At 45.5% G+C, this 27,951-nt stretch overlaps 1 protein-coding gene across 5 annotated transcripts in view; it reads right to left on the reverse strand.

Annotated features, from left to right (window-relative positions):
* Window positions 1-27,951, reverse strand: part of LOC138267638 (uncharacterized protein F13E9.13, mitochondrial-like) — a 98,162-nt gene that overhangs the window by 40,635 nt on the left and 29,576 nt on the right. For all 5 annotated transcript variants that reach the window (XM_069216751.1, XM_069216750.1, XM_069216754.1 and 2 more), the window contains exon 6: window positions 19,814-19,941. In XM_069216751.1, coding sequence (XP_069072852.1) covers window positions 19,814-19,941 — 128 coding nt within the window. The remainder of the gene's footprint in view (window positions 1-19,813; window positions 19,942-27,951) is intronic.

Genomic DNA, 27,951 nt, shown 5'->3' on the forward strand with positions numbered 1-27,951 from the left:
AGGTTCTTCGCCAACCATGTGTAGACTTCTCAGTGAAGCTTTTGTTATCTTCCAGAGCTTCCCACCGGCCGGAGTTGTACTTTGACTCCACATATGCCAAAAGTCAATTCCGCACTTCGGCGGAGGCACATGTGGCATGCGCAAGCAGTTTGCTTGGGCCACAGGAAACTCTCTGGGAGAGCATTGTCGACCTTTGGGTTGCTTATCCCCTTATCTCGTCACCAGTTATAGCGTCTTCCCCAGCCTGGGTACCTGCCATTGACTACGCCACACACAGCTCGGTATTACAAAACTTTATTCGTCTGTGTATAACTGCAAACTCAAAATTCTAAAACTCCATTCACTTCACCATGCCTTAACATTTACGTCACAGTTCTACGGAGTCCATCAGGAGACAAAAGGGTTCCGTCACACATGACACTACGGCGGGTAACTTTTAGACAGTTCGGGTCCACTGGTGGGTAACTTTTAGACAGTTTGGGTCCAGCAAATGCATTTAAGTGTTTACCAAACTTATGTGCTCCAAATGCACTAGAGTTGCATAGAGGTATAGAACACATTATAAATGTTTGCATTCATGAGTAACTTTGTAGGTAAGTGACAGTAGACCTGCATTCATTATGCTCCACACAACTTTTTGGTTCTGCATAAAACGTTTCCAACAGGAGAAAGATTCTATGCAGTAGGTACTAACTTTTGTAAGTAGCCTTAAGGTTTTAGAGAGAATTGTGTCAGCATGATAATTTATACTTAACAAAGAAGAGTGTGTGCACCAGGGTCTAACCTATGTATGTGTGCTTGGTTTGTTTCAGAAGAAAGATATATGTAAGGCTGTCACCACAGCATGAAGGCTGCATGTAGGATCATCTTTAGCACCTACAGAATTATTATTTTTTCAGCAACTAGTGTCTTTTTTGACAACTGTTGCATATAATGTACAACTTTCTTAGTAGATTATTTTGAATACTCTCTAGTGTATTTCTCAACAAAGTTTTGCTGGTTTGAAACACTGCAGTACACAGTAAACTCTGCCCATAGAATGAATACTGTTTACAGTATCCATCTTTTCTACTCATGTTACATTTAGGGGGTCATTCTGACCCTGGCGGTCATGGACCGCCAGGGCCAACGACCGCGGGAGCACCGCCAACAGGCTGGCGGTGCTCCCATGGGCATTCTGACCGCGGCGGTACAGCCGCGGTCAGAAACAGGAAACCGGCGGTGTCCCGTCGGTTTCCCGCTGCCCATACCGCCAGCCTGGTTCTGGCGGTTTTGACCGCCAGAACCTGGCTGGCGGTAACGGGTGTCGTGGGCCCCCTAACAGGGCCCCACCAAGATTTTCAGTGTCTGCCAAGCAGACACTGAAAATCGCGACGGGTGCAACTGCACCCGTCGCACCCCTTCCACTCCGCCGGCTCCATTCGGAGCCGGCATCCTCATGGAAGGGGGTTTCCCGCTGGGCTGGCGGGCGGCCTTCTGGCGGTCGCCCGCCAGCCCAGCGGGAAACTCAGAATTACCGTGGCGGTCTTTTGACCGCGCAGCGGTATTCTGCCAGCGGGACTTTGGCGGGCGGCCTCCGCCACCCGTCAAAGTCAGAATGACCCCCTTAGTTCTCAATATAGATTCAGTGAGTGTCATAGGTTTCATATTGATTAAAAGTGTATGAAGTAGGCTATTTGTTTTGGAACTGGCGTTCACTATTTTGACTTTCTGTCAACAATCGTATAGATATTTAACTCTGCAGTCCCAAATATCTGCGGCTGAATGTTGTAATCTATGCTACTTGTAAAGTGTATGCCTCTAAGTGAGTTGTAGGTGTGGTGGTAGTAGTAATGGGTGATTTTGTCCTACGCAATTTTGTACTTACTGCCAGGTGTCTAATGTTATACTAATTAATAGAGCCATATGTGTTAAAGTGAAGTTTGAATGATTTCATCAGTGATGTCATCAATGGTGTCATTTGAGATGTCATTAGTGATGTCATAAAGGATGTCATAGAACTTGCCATGAGTGATGTCATATGTGAAATCATAAGCAGTTCATAGAGGGGGCTGCTGACTATAACTGCTGAATTTCCGTGTTTTTTAAATCACAACGTTAACGTTGTCACTGAGCATTTCACCTATGTTACTTCAACCTTTGTTTTTTTCAGTGAATTTCTAATGTATTTTAAAAGAAAGGATATGTTTTATTACACCTAACTATAACAATAGTTTAACCATTGTTTTTGTCAGTGAATTTTAGTTTTTTATTTTGTGCGTGTATGTACGGTAGAATGACTTCATAATACATGTTGTGTTCAGACATTATTTTAGAAAGAGAATATGTTTTATTTATTGTAACACAACAGCATTTCGTTCACAATTTGCAAAATCTTTGTAAAATGTGTGAGTATTAAACAGATAAATATTCAATAGAAATTGTTTATTTGGTCATTTATTGTAACTCTGATATCAAGACATGCCACCAGGAATCTATTTTTGAGGAGTCATTACGCTCGCAAGAGAATCCCGAGATGCTCATGGGACACTTGCAAGATCGTAAAGTTAAAAATATTATTGTCATCTATTGTATACGGTTCTTTATCATGCCTACAGTTATTATTTCATGCTAATGTGTAATACAGTAATCAATAAAAGATAGCTGGATGTTTTTTAAAGTGATAGCTCTTGTGAGACACTCGTGGGAGCTGGTTGCACAATCCCCTGCATGGACTCCGAGGGGGCTGTACTTCCTGTTCAGCTCTCGTGAACCACTTGTGAGATCATAAATTTAGAATTAAGTTAAAGTGTTTTACAGTAATTCTGAACAAAATAGAATATTAAACATGTTTGAGGTAGAAAAAGGAATTATATACCGTTTTAAAGAAGCAATAAAGGGAGCATTACAGGGAGTGCAGAATTATTAGGCAAATGAGTATTTTGACCACATCATCCTCTTTATGCATGTTGTCTTACTCCAAGCTGTATAGGCTCGAAAGCCTACTACCAATTAAGCATATTAGGTGATGTGCATCTCTGTAATGAGAAGGGGTGTGGTCTAATGACATCAACACCCTATATCAGGTGTGCATAATTATTAGGCAACTTCCTTTCCTTTGGCAAAATGGGTCAAAAGAAGGACTTGACAGGCTCAGAAAAGTCAAAAATAGTGAGATATCTTGCAGAGGGATGCAGCACTCTTAAAATTGCAAAGCTTCTGAAGCGTGATCATCGAACAATCAAGCGTTTCATTCAAAATAGTCAACAGGGTCGCAAGAAGCGTGTGGAAAAACCAAGGCGCAAAATAACTGCCCATGAACTGAGAAAAGTCAAGCGTGCAGCTGCCACGATGCCACTTGCCACCAGTTTGGCCATATTTCAGAGCTGCAACATCACTGGAGTGCCCAAAAGCACAAGGTGTGCAATACTCAGAGACATGGCCAAGGTAAGAAAGGCTGAAAGACGACCACTACTGAACAAGACACACAAGCTGAAACGTCAAGACTGGGCCAATAAATATCTCAAGACTGATTTTTCTAAGGTTTTATGGACTGATGAAATGAGATTGAGTCTTGATGGGCCAGATGGATGGGCCCGTGGCTGGATTGGTAAAGGGCAGAGAGCTCCAGTCCGACTCAGACGCCAGCAAGGTGGAGGTGGAGTACTAGTTTGGGCTGGTATCATCAAAGATGAGCTTGTGGGGCCTTTTCGGGTTGAGGATGGAGTCAAGCTCAACTACCAGTCCTACTGCCAGTTCCTGGAAGACACCTTCTTCAAGCAGTGGTACAGGAAGAAGTCTGCATCCTTCAAGAAAAACATGATTTTCATGCAGGACAATGCTCCATCACACGCGTCCAAGTACTCCACAGCGTGGCTGGCAAGAAAGGGTATAAAAGAAGGAAATCTAATGACATGGCCTCCTTGTTCACCTGATCTGAACCCCATTGAGAACCTGTGGTCCATCATCAAATGTGAGATTTACAAGGAGGGAAAACAGTACACCTCTCTGAACAGTGTCTGGGAGGCTGTGGTTGCTGCTGCACGCAATGTTGATGGTGAACAGATCAAAACACTGACAGAATCCATGGATGGCAGGCTTTTAAGTGTCCTTGCAAAGAAAGGTGGCTATATTGGTCACTGATTTGTTTTTGTTTGGTTTTTGAATGTCAGAAATGTATATTTGTGAATGTTGAGATGTTATATTGGTTTCACTGGTAATAATAAATAATTTAAATGGGTATATATTTTTTTGTTGTTACGTTGCCTAATAATTATGCACAGTAATAGTCACCTGCACACACAGATATCCCCCTAACATAGCTAAAACTAAAAACAAACTAAAAACTACTTCCAAAAATATTCAGCTTTGATATTAATGAGTTTTTTGGGTACATTGAGAACATGGTTGTTGTTCAATAATAAAATTAATCCTCAAAAATACAACTTGCCTAATAATTCTGCACTCCCTGTATTTATTTTAGGTCTTGTGAGATGACAGGTGTGCCTATTAAGGTGTGTACATGGACTGGCCTCTCCTGTCACATCTGTCTCTCAGATGACAGATGTGCAGCATAGTAGAGTTGGTACATGGACTAACCTCTCTTTCAGACCTCTCTCTCAGATGATGGGTGTGCACAGTAGGCTGTTTGGAGAGAGACTGACCTCCCCACTTAGGTCTCTCTCTCAGATGATGGGTATGCATAGTATGCTCAGTCCAGGGACTGTGCTCCTTGCTAAACACCCCTCTCTTTAATAATGGGTATGCATAGTAGGGTGTGTGAAGAGACTGTACTCTACTCACAGCTTTTACCAAGCAGATGGGCATAAATAGTAGACTCTGATAAACACCATTGCCAGTTATACTCCTTCCCACTGTAGCAGGTGTACATACTATAGTACATTCAAAGACTACCTACCTACCTTTTTACTTTTCTTGAACCTGTGAGAGTCTTGTGAGATCGTAACATTTTTATAAAGTAAGAATTAACCGTCTACTCATCAATGTACTTATCTCTTACACACTTTCTGTCAAAAACAAGCACCACGATCTCCATTTCTACTAGCAGAATGCACTGTGAACTCATCTACAAACTGTATACACTTATAATCTTCACAGCTATTATCCTATAGACACCTCCACTCAAAATCTAGGGGAGACAGCATGCCTTCTGCTGCCAGCTTATATAGTATTTATTAAATTTCCGTAACACCTCCAATTTTTCACACTAAACAGTAATGGCGGCTATTTAATTTTTAACATTCCAACAGCCAGCCATTCACAGCACTTACTCTTGCATGACTCGCAGGAGCCTCTTCCTCCCACAAGAGCATGAATGTTCACAGCAAAAACAGGCCTCTCTACCAATAACTGGCTCCATTTTTTAATTTGCGTTCTCGAGTTAGGCTTGCAAGACTTTCACGGGCCCAACTGCCAAAATATACAATTATTTTTTACCCTTAATTTCTGTAAAACTACTGAAAGGATTTACTCTAATTAGCAAAAAATCACACTCTGCGGACGATAATTTAGCTTCTTGACAATTTGGTGTAATTCAGTTCAACAGTTTTTGCTAAAACCTGTCTTAAAGAAGTCAATGGAAAATGCATGGAGATTTTACATTTTGAGACCCCCTTTTTCTCAGCCCCCACTTAATACATCCCCCCATAAATTTCTAGGAAGGAGCCTAGGTGGTGTCCTGGCTCCATCTTGTGCCCTATGTGCAGTGGGTTTTACATGCCAAGCTCCTGTCACCCTTACCTTCTGGCGTCTCCCTGTCTCGAGTACTCCAAGGTCCACCTCCCAGGAAGCCTGAACCACTGGCCCTCCTGTTCTGTTGCGAAGCAAGTTTAGTCTGTTTTTCACCCTCATATTATCACATGTCTTTTAGGACAGGTTACGCTATCTACTGTGACCCACTAAACTGTACCATCATGCACTTGGGATTCCATTATACTTATTGCCAATTACAGTTTGCACCTGCAAGGCCTCATATTCATTAACTGTAACATGACACCTTCCTCAGGTTCATTGGAATATTCCACACTTCCATGTGGGACACGTGCCTTCTGGAACACTCTTTTCTTCCAGAATACATACCCCCCGAACCTGCATTGACGCTAGGCCTCGTTCCACTCCTAGTCCTATGCAAGTATCATCCCTGAACTCACCTGCTGAGTCCCCCGGACCCTCCAGCACTTTAGTCTTCCAAGACTTCCTGATGATCCTGGCTTCTGCAACGCTTCTGGTGTATTCCTTCATGATCAGTGATCCTGCCTCCTCTTGAGCTTCTTGCACTGAGCCTCCTGTCATCTTTGGCTTTCTGTTAAAGTACTAGACAAGGCTTCCCCATCAGGTTAGTGCAAACTAATCCTCTTATAGTAGTAAGGAGACTGCTGAGTTCAGCATCTTCAGCATCTTCAAGGCTATAGACTTGTCTCCAGTCCCTTCTCTGTGATTTTCCTCCGGCGCTCATTGCTTGTTCGTACTCTGGACCCTCCCTACAACCTTTGCACTTGAACTGCTATCACACAAGGACTAGATACTTAGGCCCTGATTTAGAGTTTGGCGGAGGGGTTACTCCATCACAATTGTGGCAGATATTCCATCTGCCGAAATAGAAATTCCATTACATCCTGATGATTCTGTGTTTTTTCTGATCAACAGAAGTGTCAAGAAGAATGATCTTTAAGAGCTATTTATATTTGTATGAACCTTGTAGACTCCAATCTGTTTCTAGAATACCTTGTGAGAATCCCTAATTCCAACCTGTGTTCTGTGTGTAACCTTGGGAGCGCCAGTAACTCCAACCTATGTTCTGAGTATAACCTTGGTAATGTCCCTAACGTCAACCTATGTTCCAAATGTAACCTTGGCAGTGCAGGTAACTTCAACCCATGTTCCGAGTATAACCTTGGTAATGTCCCTAACTTCAACCTTTGTTCCAGGTGTAACCTTGGTAGTGCAGGTAACTTCAACCCATGTTCCGAGTATAACCTTGGGAGTGCCAGTAACTCCAATCTATGTTCTGAGTTTCCCCTGGGAGTGTCAGAAGCTTCAATCAGTGTTTCAAGTTCTTCTTCAAGAGTGTCAGAGATTGTTATCCAAGAACTTGATTATCCTCCTCTCATGCCGTGATTTTGGAGCAATTTGTAAATGTTTGTTATTCAAGTTAATGCATTACTAACGCGTGTAGAGGCTTGTTAGGGTACTGATGGTAATTGCCTCTTCCTGTTGTTTCATTGTATTGCATCTTCGTGAAACTAGAGGCACTGTTCCCATAAATGTCCACCTTCTCAAACACAGAAGTCTCAGGAGTGACGCATCCTGTTAAGCAGTGTTCTACCATTGCTGCGCAGATCTAGTACTGCAAGTCTCTCTTTCCTCTTTTTGTCCCAGCTCACCTTCCCCATCCAAGACTGTGCGGTATCAAGGAATTCCGTCCCTGAATCTTGCATCGTCCTGCGAGGGAGAGGAGGTCTAGCATCAGCTCCAGTGTCTGCCCTGCGGTTGGGACCAGAAGAGTATGTGACGGGACGGAAGGCCAGGCCTTGCATGCATTCCACCGCTCTGACTACATGGATGATCAGATGTACGTTCAAGACCTGGCCCAGATCTCGTCCAAGGACATCTCAAATGTTTTAGATCAAGTCAGGGTTTACTGGATTTAGAGCCTGTAGTTCACTCTGGTGATTTGGGAAATCAGACAAACGCTTTTACTAACGGAAACATTAAAACTGCTCATGTCACAGTTACCACCCCAGTCCAAATAGCTTTGGACCCGCCAAAACTATTTTTGGGGGACTGTCACAAAGTTGATACATTCTGGAATCGATGCACGTTAAGGTTTCTTTGTAACTCCAGCGTATGTCCCTCTGATGTTGCTAGAATGACTTTAATCATGTTCTAACTCAGGAGTGTTACATTAAATTGGGCTATTCTACCCCTTGAAATAATGACCCAGCTTTACATGATCTTGGAAAGCTTAAATGAGGTGACGCTTCACCTCTTGAACACGCATACCTTTGTTCAGATCATTGATACAGAGTTGTTAAATGCACACCAGGTAAGTGAGGTCCGCCTTGTGTACATTACTACATTCGGTAAACTAGTTATTGAACTCAAGTGGCCAGTGGAAACAAGAACTTCCCTCTTTTATAGTGGGTTTAGAGGTGATTTAAAATTGTCCCTGCCGCACCTTGCAAACCTACTCTCAGACTTCTCCGAGTTCATTGACTCTGTTGTCAGGTTTGACCATAGGATAATGCAATATAGAGAGAAAATAAAACTGTGTCTATATTCGGTGAGGCAGCTTCCTACACAAGAGTGTACTTCCAAACCGAATGCAATTTGGAAGGTTAGGGCCTTGACTTTGGACACATGCCAAAACGACTTGAGTGCCCAGCTGACACAGAGGTCAGTCAGTCAGTCATTCAGACACAATTCTTGAGCAGAATTCCCCTTACCTGGCTACTACCTCACATAAGGTACCACAACCTTTAATGATACCAGTCACCCTTATCATTTTACCCCCACAGAAACGGGGTTATCTATGCTCGTTGATTCTGAGGCCACAGGACATTTCCTAGATTTAGCCTTGGCCAGTTTGTTACAAGTCCCACAAGTTACTAAGAGTGAAACAGAGCAGGGTACAATTCTAGATGACTCCGAGCTCTCTTCCGGGTTGATTGTATACCAACCTACTTTAATGTGATTAGTATACAAGAAAGTGAACACTGAGACCTTAACTTTTGATCACATTGACACACCCACTTTTAGTGCTATTTTAGGAATTCCTTGACTTCAGCTGTACAATCCTACCATTGACTGGTCTCTCTATCTTGTCACTTTTGAATCCTATTGCTGTCAAACTCATTGTTATGATAACACTCTGAGATATCGGTCTCTCTTGGCATGTGCAGCTCTTACATTCAACCCTTTGACCCAGTCTCCAGGGGGTAACCCAAAACTTCAAGACACCTTTAACAAACAACAAGTTAAACAACTACCTCCTCATAAGGAACTTGGTTGGTGCAAAGACTTCATACCGGGTGCAACACTTCCCTATAGTCAAGCTTATGCTCCTTAAAAGCCTGAGACAAAACATTCTCTTTTTGCCAAATTGGGTAAAGGCACATTTCGTGTTCAATCTGCCAAACTCCCGGAACCCATTTTGTTGCCCCAAGGTGTGATCATGGATGAAAAAAAGAGGCCCCAGTATTTAGATATGCAGGCCCCATGCAGCCTTATTTTGTGGAGGCGAGTGCCTCACAGATAGCTGTGGGAAGGGTTCCTACACAACACAACAGCAGGACAGGCTACATGCCTCCAGATTAGCTGTTTTTAAAAATGTTATTGCAGACAGAACAGGGTCACATTAGTCAGGACACTCAGGAACCAACTCCCCAGAACCCAGTCCACTCAGAACACATTGAAAGTCTCTGTGACCAGAAATCTGTTTTGGGTAGAGTTAGGCAGAGAGTGGGTAGGGAAGAAATCAACTCTTGGGTAACTGAAAAAGATGATCATGTACACAATCGGTTCCCTTATTGTAGCACCACTGTATCTACCCCTACGAAAGAATTAAGACAAGAAGACTTGATCAGGCGTCATGACATTCCATTAGCAGAGCTTCTAAGAATCCCAAAAATCTTAACAGATTATCAATTATGGTTTGAGTGGTCCACATTGTCTAAGGATGTGCTTGACTGCGTTCAGACTTTCCCAACACATTTTCAGGACAAGGCATTCCACCTCACCCTTCCAGGTTATTCAAGAGCTATGCCCATACCCCCTTATTCCTGGCATGCCATCTTATTATTGACCTTTCCAACTCTAAAGGCTATACAATCGTTTTGGTAGTAATTGATCTTTCCTCCAAGATGGCACATTTTATTGCCCTTAAATAAACACTGACTGCCAAAACTCTTGCCAGGCTGCTTGTTCTAAACATCATGTGGTTGCACGGGCTCCCTTTGGTCATTATGTCTGAGGGGCCTGCGATTCATTTCACAATTTTGGTGCAGTCTTTGCACATCATTAGACATTAAACCTCGACTCTCATCTGCCTGTCCCCATATGCTGATGGAGAGATGGAGTGGGTAAATCAGCTTTTAGAGCATGCAGTGCAATGTGTTGTGACCTATACTCCTGATTGTTGGGAGTCCTTGTTACCGTTACCAGAGTTTGCCTATAATAACAAACCCCATTTAGCCACTGGGGTTTCGCCCCCTTTTGTTGTGTAATTGGCATACACCCATGTATTTTACCTAAAAATGTTGCTATAAACTCCGAAAATATGGGGGCGTGGCTTGGGGCGTCAAGATGGCAGTCACATTCTAAGAGTGCTCCAGATCGCTCAGTCATCCGTCAACATCTAATGCCCTGTTCAGCACCCTAAAAGCCCTGAATAGCTGCTGTGCCGTGCCTGGAGCGCCAAGGGAAACAGGAGAGGAGATATTGAACCCTGGAGATCTGTGGATGTGCTGCAGTGCAAACAGATGGGAGGTGGCATGAAGAGAGAGACGGTGTGGCTGTGCTGCTGGCCCTGGGAGAGACAAAGACACGCAGGGGTGAGCCTGCCGGTGAGGAGAGGATAGTGGCCACGACCAGAGGAGCAGTAATCCTACAACACTCCACAGGCCATGCGTGAGAGGTGCCTGCTCTCCCAGGGTCAGAGGTGATTCAGGGCAGCCAAGCGACCAGAGGAATACACCGGGGACGAGGCGGGATGTGGCCTTGCATGAGCGAGCACAGATGTGGTTGAAGCTCTGCGAGGGAGACACCAGTGTGAGAGGCCGCCCGCAGTGCGAAGTGGGCCAGCCTGGCGTAGCGGCCTACACGACAGCAGTGGTGGTGGGAGACTCAGAAGAGATGCAGTGAAGCAGGTATGTGGTGGGGCTTAGAGGTGAGTGACTGAGCCCAGCTGATGACACTGGGGAAAGAGGGGCCTGGCTGGGCCGAATGTGGGATCCGGCCAATGAGGAGAGAAGCACGGAGGCGCCCAGAGAAGCGGTGATCCTGTGGCCCTCAGAGGCCCTATGTGAGAGGTGTCCATCCTCCGAAGACTGAAGGGGATCCAGGATGGCCAGAGGAGTCAGTGGGAGGACGAGGTGTGGCGCGGTCTCTCCCAAGGGAGTGTGGAGATAGAAGCGCAGTGAGGGAAGCCCCGGCAGATGTAGGGTCACCTGCAACACCGGTCACACTTGGGGCTGGTCGGGGACCTGTGGTACCTTGACAGACTGCTAGTGGATGAGGCTGCTGGAGAACAGCAGGAAGTGGCACCTGCGGGAGAGTGAAGCTAGCTCGATGATGTCCTGTGAAGGGAGAGCAACAGGGAAGATGGGCTCGAAGGGTTCCTGGCGCGATGCGCTGGGAGTGTGTGGCCTGAAGGAGTGACAACCGTACTGAAGTAACCGCGAATAGAGTGTGTGAAGTCAATTAATCGGCAGGGCAGCTGAGAGCAAGCCGGCTCAACTGGAGCTGGAACGCTAGTACCCAGTTTGGAGCTTGGAGGGGAGGCTGAAGGGTGTGAAGGAGCTTGGTATGCTACAGTCCCTTGCAACATTGTCCTGGAGTGACCAGTGGGGACAGGTCCCACTTGCTTAGCCCAGAGGCAGTGAGTCAGCGACATTTGGGTGAGACTTGTGGAAAGACGCCCTGGGTTGTGGTGGCAGAGGAGAACTTGCCAGAGCACTGTGGACAGAATAAGCAGTAGGTCTACAATGGGGAAAAACAAACAGCTGCAGCTGCCCGCCTCCCAATCGTGTATTGACAAATACACCACTTCGGGGGGTGTTCCTGGGGAAACCATGGGAGGTCCATCGCCCCCTGGCACAGGAGATACCGACAAAATCCTGCATGCAATACAGGCTTCTCAGGTGGCTGTGGAGAATAAAATTCGAGAAATACTGGTAGCTGTGACTTAGCTTCACCAGAACTTGAGAGGCGAGATCGCCCGGGTGACGGACACAGAAAACCGTATGTCCATAATGGAAGATGAAGTTACAGACTTGAAAAGTAAAGTTAATCGTCTCCTTACTAGAATGCATGAACTTCAACAATGCATCAAAGACGTGGAAAATAGATCAAGGCGAGATTGGTGGGCTTCCCTGAAGGAGCTGAGGGAATGCGGGTGGTGGACTTCTTAGAGACTTGGCTGAAGTCATGGGTGCCCTTAGACAAACTAACGCTGTAGTTTGGGTGGAGTGGGCTCATAGGGCTTTATCAGCTAGGCCCCCACATGGAGCAACACCCAGAGCCTTAATAGCTTGTTTCTTCAATTTCCAAAGCCCAGACTGTAACCTGTAAGAGGCGCGGCACCAGGCTTACCTCTGTCATCACAATGCAAGGACTCTGATATTCCCTGCCTGGAATGTGCAGGCACGCAACCGCTCCGATGAACCAGTAAAACATAAGTTAAGCGTGCCCCAGATTACTTATATGCTTCTCTTTCCGGCCCGCCTCAACGTACTACACGCTGGCAAAACGCATTTCTTTGAAACTCGTGAGGCGCCCTGGGAGTGGGTGACAGAGGAGCGTCGTTAACAACGGGATAGCTGTGCCCCCTCCTCACTCGAGAGACTCACATCACGTTTCAATGGAAATCAGGATCCGAAACTGGCAAAAATGAAGAGATCCTGCACACGATCAAACAGGCAGTGGTCTGGGGGAGGCACTTCGACCTGCTTGCAGAGTTTGGAAGGATTTGGGCCACAGCAGGAGATGTTGAGATGCTGTTGAGGTTTATCTGTTTCCATTGTCACACAAACAGAAATCCCCAGAGATATCAGAGGGACCTCTGGTTAGTACGAAGTGAAACGAGGTATATTATGGGGCAGAGCATTGGACCTACAGACTCTCCACATGGCGACGGTTGAAGTGGTCTCCTGAAATGTAAATGGGTTGCTAGATAAATTTAAACGGAAGCGGTACTCCGCCACATGCAAGGGCTTCATCCACCTATTCTATTTCTGCAGGAGACACACTTATTGGGCACATCCTGTCCCTTCTTGGCTCCTTATGGGTACGATTGAGTATATCATGCCGGGTTCGTGTGTGGCTCCCGGGGGGTGGCAATATTGATCCACAGGTAATTGCCCATGGTCGTGCATCTGACATGGCAGGACACACAGGGTAGATATGTAGCGTTGACAGGGATGATTGGGGGGATACCCCTTGAAGTTGTTGTGTCTCTGTGCACCTCCTGTGGCACTTAATTGCTTCCTAGAAGAGTTGATAGAGGTGGTGCTTCAGATGCCTCCTGGATGCACAATTATGGGAGGCAACATGAACGCAGTACTAGATCCAGCAGTAGACCCTACGGGAGTAGCCTCAGGGGAGAAACATAGGCACTCAGTACTCCTGGGTCAACGGGTGTCAAACCTGGGGTTGTGCAAGGTCTGGAGGCCCTGGAACCCTCGTTCCAAGCAGTACACCCCTACTTTTTCAGTACACCATACACAAGCACGTATTGTCATGGTCTTTATGCCAGCGGCCGATCTCCCCAGGATTCAGTACATACAGATCCTTATCATTATTATATTAGAACTATGATTTGATTTACTTATTTAGAATACCTCATTAATAAGACCACGAGTAATCAAAATTAAGCATACATAACCAAGTGTTTAATTTGAGCCAGTGGTTGCCGGTGGGGGCACCAGCACTTATTTTTGGGGAATGGCAATTATTTCTCCACATCATTTGTGGAGGACAACATGGACAACAGGACGTTTCCTGAGGACAACAGAGGGAAAAACAAACAAAAAGTAAAAGAAATACAAAAGAATCTGTCACCAAGGAAAAACGTGACACCTGTAAGACTGAGATGAGGGGCAGGGAGTGCATGGCAGTGAATTAAGGAGGCCTGAGGTGGATCTGGGAGTGCGCACCTTTTACAGATAAAGCACTGTACATAACTGATAGTGCACAAAGTCTGTGAAGCATAACATATATCAGTTCATGCTGCAGAAATACAATTTGTTGCATACAGTGCACACATGCACAGTAACTAAAGGAATTTATTAACTTCATTTATTTGCATTGTAGTCAATAGCTCTCTTCTTGCAATCAGTATTTTTCTTTGGATTTCCGAAGGTCAGTGGTGGCAACTCTCTTTAATTGTGGTTTGAGACTTAAACTCAATCTGGGACATTTACAAACTGGTATTAGTTAAAGAATCAATTTTTTGTTATCAAAAAGGATACCCATATTTCATGGTGTCAGGCTGTGTTGTATCATGGTACTTATCCAGGTTCAAAAATTGCCCAATGAGAATGTTAGAAGTGGTTAAGAAAGTTTGGAATAAAATGCTATAAAATACTGACCAATCATTTACAAGTAAATACAACAATATATTTTTCTGGATTAGCATTCAGTGCAGGTTTGCAAATTGATAATGAGACCCTGGCTAAATGATATGGTGGCCGGGCTCTGTCTCTAGTGAATATGTTAATTCCATTTAGTTTGATATCTGTTGCACAACCTTTCAGTATCAAATCTCCATTAATGGAGTGTTTGAGTATAACCATGTCCTTTTAGCTTAGTTATAGAATTAAAAACTATGCTGCACCACAAGATCTCTCTTGCAGCTAGACATATACTTTAAATGACAAGGGTGGCAGACAGAACTTTGGTGCATGTTATATTTGTTTAGATGTGATTCACTTGGCAGCTGAAAAAAATTCTTAAAGCATGTAGGGGTTGTACCCCAATATAACTAGCTTTCATAGTTTTTGAAACAATTTCTTTAGTAAATGGAGAAATAGATAAAAATTCCCTCTTGTTTTCAAAGAGTTATTGGGGGAGAATCCTCCCGATTGTTGCCCCGTAGGAAGATTTGGGTTTGCTCGCTTATCACCGACAAATCATGACCACTGTTACACCTTTTAAAATCTCACCAGCCGCCACTGCTCCAGTCCACTCTCTGTGATGTTCCTCTATAGCTCCTTGCTTGTACGTACTCCTGACCATCCCCATAACCTTGGCGCTTGAACTGCTATTACACAAGGACTAGAGACTTACGCCCTCATTTTGAACCTGGAGGTTTTTTGACCGCCTGGGTTAATATGGCAGTATCACCGCCAACAGGCTGACGGTGTATACCGCCACATTATGAGTGTGGCGGGTTAACCAATGCCAACCCGCCACATCTCCACTCATACCGCTCTGGCAGTATGAACCGCCGGGCCAAAGATGTGCATCTCCGACCCGGTGATCCACACAAGACTGCTGGTGGTATAATGAGCCGGCCTACCGTCATGGTTTCCGCTGCGGTAGCACTGTCATGAAAACCATGGTGGTAGGGCTACCAGTGACAGGGATTTCCTTCCCTGTCACCGGTAGACGGCTCTCCCACTCCACCAGCAATCACCTGATCCTCTCTACCCATCACCCCGCAACCCCTAGAGTGACAGCGCCCCCACCCCCCTACCCGCAATCATGCAGACACACACCCATTCACCTCCACTTCCATACATGCATTCACTCTCAACCATCCATACACGCATTCACTCACACGCATCCACACTAACATGCTCACACATACACACTGACATGCAGACACGCACTCACTGTAACATTCATACAAGCATTAACTCACATTCATACAAAAACGCATACATTGTAACACTCACAGACGCATTCACACACACGCACACACACATTCATACATACATGCAGAAATCACACCCTCACAACCAACACACCTCACCCTTCCACCCCCTTCCCCTGTCAGACGCCCGAAATACCTTGTCTGGCGAGGAGGTCGTCCGGCAGGGAACGGGAAGGGGAGCTGCTACTGCAAGCAGCGCCCTACCAGCAGGATACCACCATGCCGTCTGTATGGTCAAAATATGGCTTGCGGTGTCCTACTGGTGGGGTGGTGCAGGTGGTAGCACCACCCAGGCGCCTCTGACCACCAGCACGGCTACTGCCGGATCTCCACCCAAAGTGTGGCAGAAATCCAGTAGTATCCATAATACGGCGGTCGGTAGACCGCCAGCACTGACGGTCTCCTGGTGCCGTGGCTTTGGCGGTCTCGCTTTGAGTCCGCCAAAGTCATGATGAGGGCCTTAATTCTGTTTCTCTGATTAATAGAAGTGTCAAGAAGAATGTTCTTTAGGAGTGATTTATATTTGTATGAAGCTTGAAAACTCCAATCTGTGTTTCTAGCATAACTTGGGAGTGTCCTTATCCCCAACCTATGTTTCAAGTGTAAGCCTTGGGAGTGCCAGTAGCTCAAACCTATGTTCAGATAGTAACCCTGGGAGTGCCAGTAACTCCAACACATTTTCCGAGTATAACCTTGGAAGTGTCCCTAACTCCAACCTATGTTTGGAATGTAACTTTGGGAGCAATACTAACTCCAATATATGTTCTGAGTTTCCCCTGGGAGTGTCAGTGGCTCCAATCAGTATTTCAAGTTGTTCCTCAAGAGACTCAGACATGTTTATTCAAGAACTTGTTTATGTTACGCTCGTGCCGTGATTTCGACGAAATCTGTAAGTGTTTGTTATTGAAGTTAATGCACTGCTAATGTAGAGACTTGCTAGTGTAATTATAGTAATTGTCTCTCCTTGTTGTTCCCAGTGTATTGCATCTTCAAGAAACAAGAGGTTTTGGTTGCGTAAACGTCACCTTTGTAAACACAGATGGTCTCATGAGCGATGCACCCTGTTAAGCAGTGTTGTACCATCTGTAAGGAGATCCAGTACGGCAAGTCTCACTTTTCCTATTTTGTCCCAGTATGCCATCCCCAACGGGGCAGTTTAGAATCTAGAGGTTCACTCTGGATCTTGTTTTGTCCTAAGAGGGATAGATATATATATATATATATGTTAGAACCATGTTTCAATAGAAAAATCATTTTTTGACTTGGCTATATCTATGGCACTGTTTGACGGATCTTCCCCCAAAAAGTGTGCTGGTGATTCTTGCAGCACTTGGAAAGCGTCGGCGTGATCCATCAAGTAGGGCCCAGAAAAAGGGGAGGATCAAATCGCGATGTATTCGCAAATAATGACGAGCTTGTGCAGGGAAATGCCCAGCTCTGATTGGCTGCCAACACTTCAAACCAGGAAGTATTGTCAGCCATCTTGGGACTTTGTTTCAGATGAGTCCCACAAAAAAAGATTTTTTTTAAAAAAGGACAAGGGGATAGGGCAGAGTCACTGTGTCCCCTTAGCTCTGGTGCTGGGGTCCCAGAGGGACCGCCGGTGAGCTAAAAAGCATTTTTTTAAAATAATTTTTGCCACGATTCATGGTGGATCTGGTGAAATTTTTTAAAAAACACAAGCGTAGCTTCTGTGTTTGTTTTATATAGACCCCCTGGCTGGGCCAGGTTCCGTTGGCACTGATTTATATATGCGAGGACCACCACCTCCCCGGGGCTTTGCTCAAAATTAATGCAGAGGTTTGCTCTGTGTGCCTGCCTGTGGAGATGCAGGTACACAGAGGAAACTGCTCTCACAGAGAGGGAGCTGCTTAGGCCACTCCCTCTCTGTGACAGCAATGCTTGCTCCCACAGGAGGTAGGAAGTCAGCTTGGACTGTAGGCCCCCCCCCCCCCATGGTCCCCAACATTGAGGCTAGGTGCCCTAGGGGGCACCCAGGTCACATGGTCAGGCCCTGGGGATGGGGTCCTAAGGTCGAGATCGGCCCTGGGGAGGGGTGCCCCCTCCACCAAAAAAAACATAAATAATTAGGCTGCGTCCTGGGGGATGGGGTCCCCGGGCACCAGATCGGCCTAGGGAACGGGCACCCCTTCCCCCCACCCCCACCCCATGGAAGGAGATAGGCCTGGAGAGGGGGGCTGCATGGCCCCCCCTCCGGAACAAAAAAGATAATGTTTAGGCCATGCACTGGGGGATGGGATCCCTGAGGCCGAGATCGGCCTGAGGTGGGGGCCACACAGCCCCTCTTCCAACCCAAAAAATTTATATTTAGGCGAGGCCCCAGGAGATGGGGGGGACATGCAGGGTTGGATAGTTATAGGGGTTAGCCACAGGGACTGGCCATGCGGCCAACCCCCAGCTGCGCACGGCCAAAGGCTGTACGCGGCGGTGGTTGGATTAACGTATAGTAAAATTACAATATGTTTAAAAAAAACATAGAAATTTACTGAAAAAAACAAAGGTTACAGGGACGGTATAGTTAGGTTCACATTTTAAACGTACAAAACCATGCACTGCTAATTACCCCACAAATTACAGCACTCATGACATCTTTGATAACATTAATAGTAATATCAATGTAATATTGGCAGTAAAGGTGTTTATGCAGAAACTGTGCATGGCGGGGACGTGAGTTATAGCTACCTTAGAACACGACGATGGTGACCAGAAGTTGGCATCAAGTGTCTCAGAATGGACAGAATGGACTGTAACCCCCTAGAAGCAAAGGAGTCAAGGAACGTCTAGGAATGCAAGACCCAGAGGATATCTACCACCTGTGGGCTTTCAAAATCTACAATAAGTTGCTCTGAAAATGTTTTGTACAAGAGAATCAGGGGTGAGGTATTCGCCTTTCTTGAGGTCAGCTATACGAAAAACGGAATGGCTGTACTGCAGGCTATATTTATCAAAAGCCTAGAAAGGTTACTCGTTTTTGGATTGTCTTTGTAAAACAAATATTTTTTTCTTCAGTACTTGCCAATAACAACCCCTTCCCCTCTCAACCGCATGTTAACATTGTGAACTTCATGTGATTGCTGTAGTGTATTATTCATCACCTCTTTCCCGCCTTTCTGTGATTCTGCTTATTGAACCCTACATGCACTAGCAGTTTAGTGAAAGATAAAGGAACCTCATAGGAGAGTGTGTATTTCTAAAAGCAGGAACATTTGCAGACTGAAAAAGGTAACGTTTTATGATTTGAGCACAGGGATGGTATCAATTGGAAACAACACAGATGACAGAATTGACCCAAGCCAAACACGCCTCCTCATTATAAACAAAGAAACACAGACTTGACACGAGGAGAAAGGGAACAGTTGGGTGTTTATTGGGATGTCACTTTTCAAACAGAGAGAAATGTGTCTCAGTTAGAATTCACAAAGCTGAAGTAGTCAAACAGCCCAAACTCATGGCTGATGAAGTTATGCTCAAGACTAATGGGTGCCTAAAAAATTACACAACTATATATGGCCCCTATTTTGAACTACTCTACAGTAATATGTAAATCCAATCAAATTAAATGGCCCTTTGTAGTCTGGCTCTCTTTATGATTTTAATTTTGCAAAACCTGCATGATTCCAGAATTTTCTCAATAGTTGTCGGGCAGGTGAACTACTTTGAAATACATCTGCGAAGGCAGTGCGTAGTGCAGGGTTGGGTGGTTATGTGCGAAGAGTTTACAGATTAACACCATTCCTTATCACTTCTTCCTGAAACAAGCTTTAAGTCACCACCCAGGGGTGCATTGGAGGTGCAAAGTCAAAATCTGTTTAAGTTGTGAAGAGACCTCACAGTGGAGCGGAATCAGTATATGAAATCCACTGGACCAATCATCTGCAAATTCTTTTGTTGACAATAGGGTATGGAAATTGCCCTTACAGAATGACAACTTAACTCCCGGCTTCTTCCAGCTATTTGGATTCTAGGAGGGTGCTTGTTTTCCTCTAGAACAGGTTCAGCAATGTTAAATTCAGGTCGTGTGATACAAATATTCCAACCTCACAACTGTATTGTTGATACTATATATATATATATATATATATATATATATATATATATATATATATATATATATATATATATATATTTTAAATCTATGCTAGATATATATTCTTAAGACTCTCCACTAGTCTGCAGCCTTCCCGTTCTCAACGCGCTCACCTTTAACTTCTTCAGGGTTTGCTTGAATTCCTGTGGCAGCTCCAGTCAGTATGATTCCATCAGCGAGAAAAAATTCAGCAGCCTTTGCCGTCTCTGATACACTAACATCTGCAGTGAGGGCATGAGCACTGCACAACAAAATAAGAAGCATTTATTACTGCAGGCAAGGTACCTTAATGGCATTTGCTTCAATTTAAAAACTTTTTAGAAAAGGGCACTCTGCATAGATTTCACGTCTGAAGGTACAATTTTCGACAAACATTTCTGAACTACAAAGGTTGTGCTTTTGCAATTTTCCACTAACATCTGCAACACATGATAAGTGCAGAGACCATATTTAAATTAGCTGACCAGTGCGAAGATGACATTTTTCACTGATGGCTCAAATATTGTGTCAAAAATGTATTTGTGGAATCTATGTAATCATTAAAAGTGTAACACTGCACAGGTATTGGTGCAATCTATGTGCTACAATGTATTTGAAATGAGATGCCATTGAAATGTATCAGCACATTTTTTTGTATTCTCATATTTTCAGCACATTTATTTCAATATGTGGGGAAAGCGAAATAACACCAGGCTGTTACAGTGTATATCACGCTACACAGGGACTCTATGTATTAATTTCAACATTATTGGGGAGCAGCACTTCCTACCTTTCTTTAACATCTGCTATGTATGTAGGGTAAAGAAAAAGGGCTACTGGAAAATAGCTCAATATCATATAGAACACAAATGATGGCTTAAATTAGGGTTGGTATGTAGCAAATGCTTAGACCTAATGCCACACTATGTTATGAGCTCTGGTATGGGTCTGCTGGAACAATAGCTGTTCTAATCAGAAGGCCCCCTGACAGCTCAGAACCCCGTGGGCCTGGTATAAGACTGATGGAGCCTGATCAGGTAAGTCATAAACAACTTGGTAATACTGAAATGCAGGAAGCAGGAAAACAATAATTTAAAAGATAGTTTATTAAATGAAAATGTGGTTGTGTCATTCAAACGTTTGAAAACCCTGAGCTAGAAGATTGTGAGCAATGCAAGATCAACATTAAGATGTGTAGATTTCTGTCATACATGGAGATGAAAGTTCATAATACCTTTAACAAGTAAAACGTCACAGTATGAAAAGTTGTGGACTGTGAAAAAAAAAACACATGGAAGGACACAAATGCATGTGGGGTGCAAACCTGGAGGATGGGATGTAGGCGGCAGTAGGCCAATGAAGATGTAGAAGCATGGCTTCCTCGCCAGGTTGTATGAGAATGGTACAAGCAATTCAGAAATGGTCTCCAGCAATATAAACAACATGAAATGTTTTTCTGAATTACATCAAGTGGCAGCGGGCTGGTGTGCCTATCTTTGGCTGGAGCTAAATCTGCCTAGGAAAGAAGGCAATGCAGATCTGGAAAAGTCACCACTCTGGTATGAAGTGACATGCACATACACATGAGAACATGAAGGTTGACCCCCCAGAGTTCAGCCCTGTGTGTTGCAACCGTCATTGATTTGTTGTGCTCTCCTCACAGGGGTGTGTAGTTGTAAAGCTACTTGAAGTTTTGTATCTCCTGTGTCACTGTCTTGGCCACGCTTTGTGTTACTTACCTTCCAGCCTGGAAGTGTTTCTGAGATATATTTGGTGGTTGCCAGTAGGTAGTTATAGTTAGGACCATGTTTCAGGGGTGTGGAATTTATTAAAATATCTACTTGTCCACGGGACAGGTTGCTTCTCAAATCTACTTGTCCTGTAAAAAGATCTACTTGTCCCTTCGGTGCCATGTAGTGTGGCGCCAAATTATGGCAGCAATCTCATTATGTAAGAGCTCTGATAATAGCCTCTCTGATTATGCCAGGGCTACTACCATAGTAGGGCTTGAATACTTGCAGTTTCAATCCCTACTGTAGCAATTTCCTTATTTTTCCACCTTTCTGCAGATCTGCATACTGGGGCTGGAGGAAGCAGTGAGCAATAGTTCCAGGGCTGGAATGCCTTTGAGTCTGCAAACCTACTAACCTGCATGTTTTAAAGATTTTCACCAGCTTCTCTCTAATATTTTCCCATAATAAGAAAGGTTGGACATTTACTCCTGACAATGGCAGAATTAGAACTTCTTCCAGGGTTGGGAAGAAAGTGGCTGGAGGGGAAATGAACTTGCAAATGCTCAATAGATTTTCACATGAGCAAATCTACACATGAGTATTTACCCATGCTAAAATACAGTTCACAAATATTTTATAGGGGTACGACATATACCATGGGTGCACTTTTGTGACTTTCTTTAAGAATTTGGGGCTACATGTAGGTAGGTTCAGATTTGCGACCCGCAAATTGCGAGTCGCAAATCCGAATGTAGGATGGTGTCCCTGACACCATCTGTGATTCGCAAGGGCTTCGCAAATGCACACCTCATGAATAATCATGAGGTGGGTCGCAATTTGCAACCCCCCTTGCGAATGGCGGCCTCATAGGGATGGTGGCCTGCTGGAGACAGCAGACCACCATGTCTGTGACTGCTTTTCAATAAAGCATTTTTTTTTTTTTTTTTTTGTAATGCAGACCGTTTTCCTTAAAGGAAAACGAGATGCATTACAAAAACGAAAAATGAAACGTTTTCGTTTCATTTTTTCAGAGCAGGCAGTGGTCCACACGACCACTGCCTGCTCTAAAAAAATGTTTACAGTGACATTCACAATGGGGAAGGGGTCCCTTTTCTGAAAGTGTTAGCACCCATTTGAAATGGGTGCAAACTGCGATTGGTTTGCGCCCGCGTTTGCAAAACAATCCTACATTGCACTGCGAGTCGCAATTAGGAAGGGAACACCCCTTCCTAATTGCGAGTCACAAACCCGTTTTGCGATTTGGTAACCAGGTCACCGAATCGCAAAACTGGGTTTGTGCATCGCAATGTGCTTTTTGCACGTCGCAAACAGCGAAAGTCACTGTTTGCGACATGCAAAAAGCTACCTACATGTGGGTCTTGGTCCCTAATTAGGTCTGGTGTTAACAAAGACATCTTGTTTTTATTAAACTTCTATTTCTCTCTCTTTCGGCTGGCTTTACTGTGAGTGATCGCATTCTTCTCTTCCACAAGGAGCATATTGGCACACAAAGTAGTTTTGTTCAGTGTCAGGAACTACAGTGGCAATCAGTGACGTAACAAAACTGGAGGGTGCCCCTTTTCAAAGAACATGGAGGAGCCACCTCTCCAGACTCACTCAGGGCAGGTGCTGTGCTGAAGGGGCCCCCTGGAGGGCGGCTGCGGGGCCTTTGTTATGCCACTGGTGGCAACGTGTGCTTTTAGAGTTCAAAAACGTTTTTTTTTTTTTTTTTGCCAGCGTTTGTTACAATGTTGAGGGCCTGGTAGCTCCCACAACAATAAAGTGTTACAAAAGCCATGTCAAAACAAGACACGCATTGATGAAACTAAAAGACTTATAAAAATATGTCAGATCAGTTGGCTTTGTCAGTGTTTGTTTATTTTCATGCTTCCCATACTCATGTTGAAAATGGTTACACTGATTTTCCATTAGAAATATTTTTGGGAAATACTAACATGCATCAAAACATTTTACTAAATGACACTTCATTTGCATCTAATCAGAGAGCATTCTGGGAGCATTATAATTGGCCTCATAGCCTAAACTTTTCAAACATGTGTATACACGTTTTTTTTTTTGTACTGGAACCAACGTCATTAGTGAAGTGTGACCTTAAAACATTTATTTACAGCACTCACCCTAATAATGAAGGTTTTCAAATAATGAACCATAAATACAAGTTCGAACAGCATTATCTTTTGGAAACACATTACCTCAACTGCAGAGAGTTCCACTCTCTGTAAACAGGCAGCCAAAGGGTTTCTGCTGCAGAGGGTTGAGCCTACTTGTCCCAAGGACAAAGTAAACATAAAAACTTGTTGCCCTTGACCCCAAACAAGATGTCCCGGGCGTCGGGCGATAGGAATTCCACATCCCTGATGTTTACATAGGAAAAGCGGTTTTTGACTTGACTATATCTTTGCACAGTTTGACCAATCTTCACAACATTTTCGGAGTTATCCATCAAGCATCAAAACGTTGTATTTTCCATGTTAATTTCCATAGTATTCTTTACACACGACCACAGGCCGAACCACCGGAAAGAATTACACCAAATTTGGCAGAAAGCTAGTTTTCTGTACACAGATTACACTTTCGCTTATTTGGAGTAAATTTGTTTAGTAGTTTTTGAGAAAGTGAGGGAAATTCACATTTGCATCTCTCTGGCCGTGAAGTATTTGTGAATAAAGACTAGGTCGTGCAGGGAAATGCACAGCTCTGATTGGCTGCCCACACTTCAACCCAGTAAAATAAAATAAAAGGGGCTAGGGTAGGGACACCTCGACCTCTTAGCACTGGTGGGGGGTTCCCAGAGGAACCCCTCCCGGAGCAAAACATTTTTTCAAAAATTATTTTTCGGGTGTGAGTTCGCAAGATTTATGAATTTGCAGCAAAAAAATGAAATAAAAAACAAAAGAAGTGCGGGCTCCAGTGCTTGTTTTTTTGTATTTTTATAGGCCCCCGGGTGGGCCAGGTCCCAAGGGCATTAACAATTTTGAGTGTGGGGGGGTCTACCGACATCCCCCACAGCTCCGGGGACCACCACCTCCCAGAGCTTTCATTTTTTTATTCTATGTGGGGGACCAGCAGCCTCTTCCACTGCCCTGGGAACTGCCACCTTCCCAGGGCTTCAATTTGTAAACATGGGGGGGGCGTGCCCCCTCCCACGCCCGGGGACCACCACCCCTGGGCCTCTACTGTATCATATGCAGGGGGGCACATGCCCCCCCTGCCCTAGGGATCGCCATCTCCCCAGGGTTTACATTTATATGTGGGGGGGGGCCCGCAGCCTCCGGGGACCACCACCTCCCGGGGCTTCTAATTCAATACATGTGGGGTCCCGCAGCCCCCTGGGGACCACATCCCTGAGGGCAAAGTGTAAAATAAGAAAGGGGGCCCCTAAAGGACCCAGGGAACACAGGCCCTGTTGGAGGGGGGGGCGTGATCCCCCTCTTGGAGCCACTGATGGCCCTGGGGACCACCACCCCCAGGGCTGGCTCGTGCTATGTACCAGGGTGCCCATTCCTCCGGCAAAGCTGTTTGCTATGGCTTGGCTGCAGCGCTGCAGCCAAGCCACAGCAACACTTTGGGTTTTGAAAGCGGGACCTTTAAACCAAGTCCTGCAGTCAAAATCCAAAGTTTAATCTCTGTCCCCTGCACACATGCAGGGGACAGTGAAAAAATGCTTCAGCAAACACACAGCTGCTCTCAAAGCATGGTGAGGGCGCAAGTTATACTTTCCCATAGGGCACGAGTTTTAGTTACTTGAAAGAACTCTAACTATAACTGCTGAATTTCTATGGTTTTGTACGAGTAAATTCAGAACCTAACCTGTAACCTTTATAGTATATATATATTCACTGAAAAAACACAAAAGTTACAGTGACTTTACAGTTAGGAAATAGAATTTAAAAAACTGAAATTCACTGAAAAAAACAAAGGTTACAGGGAAGTTTTAGTTAGGCACACATTTTAAACGTACAAAACCATAGAAATTCACCAGTTATAGTTAGCTCAAGTAACTACAACTCGTGCCATAAGATAACTATAACTCGCACCCCCGCCATGCAGTTTTTTCGTCAAAAATGTTACTGCAAATATTACATTGATATTATCAATGATGTTATGAGTGCAGTAATTTGTGGTGTAATTAGCAGTGCATGGCGAGGGCGTGAGTTACAGTTACACTGGAGTATTTGCTTCAAAGCTGCAGCCAAGCCACAGCAAACAGCTATGTCCCGAGGCTTGGCACCTAGGACATAGAAGGAGGTGGCCCTGGAGGGTGGTGGTCCCCAGAGCCATCAGTGACTCCTTGAGGGGGGCCACAGGGTCCCTCTCAAACATGGACATAGCCCCTGGGAGGTGGTAGTCCCCGGGGCAACGGGGGTCCAAAACAGACTCTTTTTTATTTTACTCTTTGCCCTGGGTGGTAGTCCCCAAGGCAGCAGGGGGCCACCTGTTCCTGATTCGGAGCGTAAATACTCCCAAGAGTGATGTCTCTGCCCATCAGTTTGCCATAACAAAAACAAAGCAACCTTCCTCATCAATGACTGAGAATGATAGTTTGAACTGAGTCCCTGCTCTGATCCTCGGGCATAAGCTGAGTATGAGGTGGCGTATAATTGGCCCCATCACCTATGCCGCTGGAGTTCCACCTCACCCCCAAACAGGTGTGTCTCCTGCAACATAGCCACCTGTACCCCCGCATTTCAAATATCTATGAATGTTGTGGCGCTTCTAAGCAGAGCTCATACCTCGGATATTCCAAATCAGAAAAGTTATGGTGTGTTGAGTGTCCTGTGTTTGTACGGGTCAGAGGCATGAAGTTCACCTGCCTCCTCAGGCTCCCCCCGTCCCAGCCCCTCACCTCAGCATGCAATACCAACCCGAGATAGATCCAAAAGAAAAGATAACCCCCAACTGTGAACTCCCCTGACAGAGAGCAGCCCAGCAACAGCTTGCCACCCAAACTTGGAATTATGAACATGTTCAGTAGGATTTCCCCCCCACCCGTAACTGAGGAGAAGCTATCTCGGAGGGGGAGGTCATAGTGTGTGATGAGTGATTCTATCACACCAGCCCATAATATCTTCATTCGTATGTATTCATCCCCTCACAATGCAAGTACCCCCATCTACTCACCATCACAACCACTGGAGAAATAGCGAAGTCTCAGTCTGTGATTCAAGTCTTCGCAGTCGTGCACCTTGGAAGATCACTGTTAGTGGAACAATATGTAGTCCTTCTCTGCCACATGGGGGTGCACCCACATCTCGATCCACTCAGAGCTGCTCAGATCAAGCCTTCAGCCGAACGTGGGGTCACCACTGAAAGGGCTGGGTCTGGCAACACGGAAGTTCCGGAGTCTGATGCTACTGGTTTCCCATCAGAGTGCGAGCCTGACTCTTGTTCTGCTGCCATCTCTGCGACTTCCTGGAATGCAGTAGCACCCTTCCGCTTCTTCAGGGCCCGATCCCTCGAGGACGTTTCTGTTTCTGTGGTTGACGTCTGGGAGCCTCCTTGTCACGGCGCGATGTAGGTGAAGAAGTACCTGTTTTATGGGTCTTAATCCATTCCCAAGATGCATCTGGGTCATCACAGAATTGTGTGTGTTAACCAAAAGGATCCACCATCCAGGAGGGAATATCAGTGAGTACTGCAAGCTCTCCTCTCTGATAGCCATTTTCATTTCCACAAAGGAGGCCCTCTTCGCCTGGACTGCTGCTGTAAAATCAGGATATATTGAGACTTTACTATTTTCCACCATAAAGGGGCCCGCAGACGTTGCCCTCTGGAGTGTCATGTCTCTAGCTTAGAAGTGAAGCAGTCTCTCCACTACTGGGCAAGGTAGGCGGACAGGGGCAGGATGGTGTGCCGATATGTGGGAACGCTCCAGCATGAAGAAGGCTGTAAGGTGGTTAGGTGCAACTTCTGACTAGAGCCAACGTTCAAGGTAGGACACTATGGGCCTCATTCTGACTTTGGCGGGCGGCGGAGGCCGCCCGCCAAAGTACCGCCGTCAGAAGATCGCTGCGCGGTCAAAAGACCGCCGCGGTAATTCTGAGTTTCCCGCTGGGTGGGCGGGCGACCGCCAGAAGGCCGCCCGCCCGCCCAGCGGGAAACCCCCTTCCACGAGGATGCCGGCTCCGAATGGAGCCGGCGGAGTGGAAAGGGTGCGACGGGTGCAGTTGCACCTGTCGCGATTTTCAGTGTCTGCTATGCAGACACTGAAAATCTTGGTGGGGCCCTGTTAGGGGCCCCCTGCAGTGCCCATGCCATTGGCATGGGCACTGCAGGGGCCCCACGACACCCGTTACCGCCAACCAGGTTCTGGTGGTCAAAACCGCCAGAACCAGGCTGGCGGTAAGGGGGTCGGAATCCCCATGGCGGCGCTGCCTGCAGCGCCGCCATGGAGGATTCCTCAGGCCAGGGGAAAACCGGCGGGAAACCGCAGGTTTCCCTTTTCTGACCGCGGCTTTACCGCCGCGGTCAGAATTGGCCTGGATGCACCGCCAGCCTGTTGGCGGTGCATCCGCGGT

Source organism: Pleurodeles waltl, chromosome 12 (genome assembly GCF_031143425.1).
Source record: "Pleurodeles waltl isolate 20211129_DDA chromosome 12, aPleWal1.hap1.20221129, whole genome shotgun sequence".
In the NCBI taxonomy this organism is placed as follows: Eukaryota; Metazoa; Chordata; class Amphibia; order Caudata; family Salamandridae; genus Pleurodeles; species Pleurodeles waltl.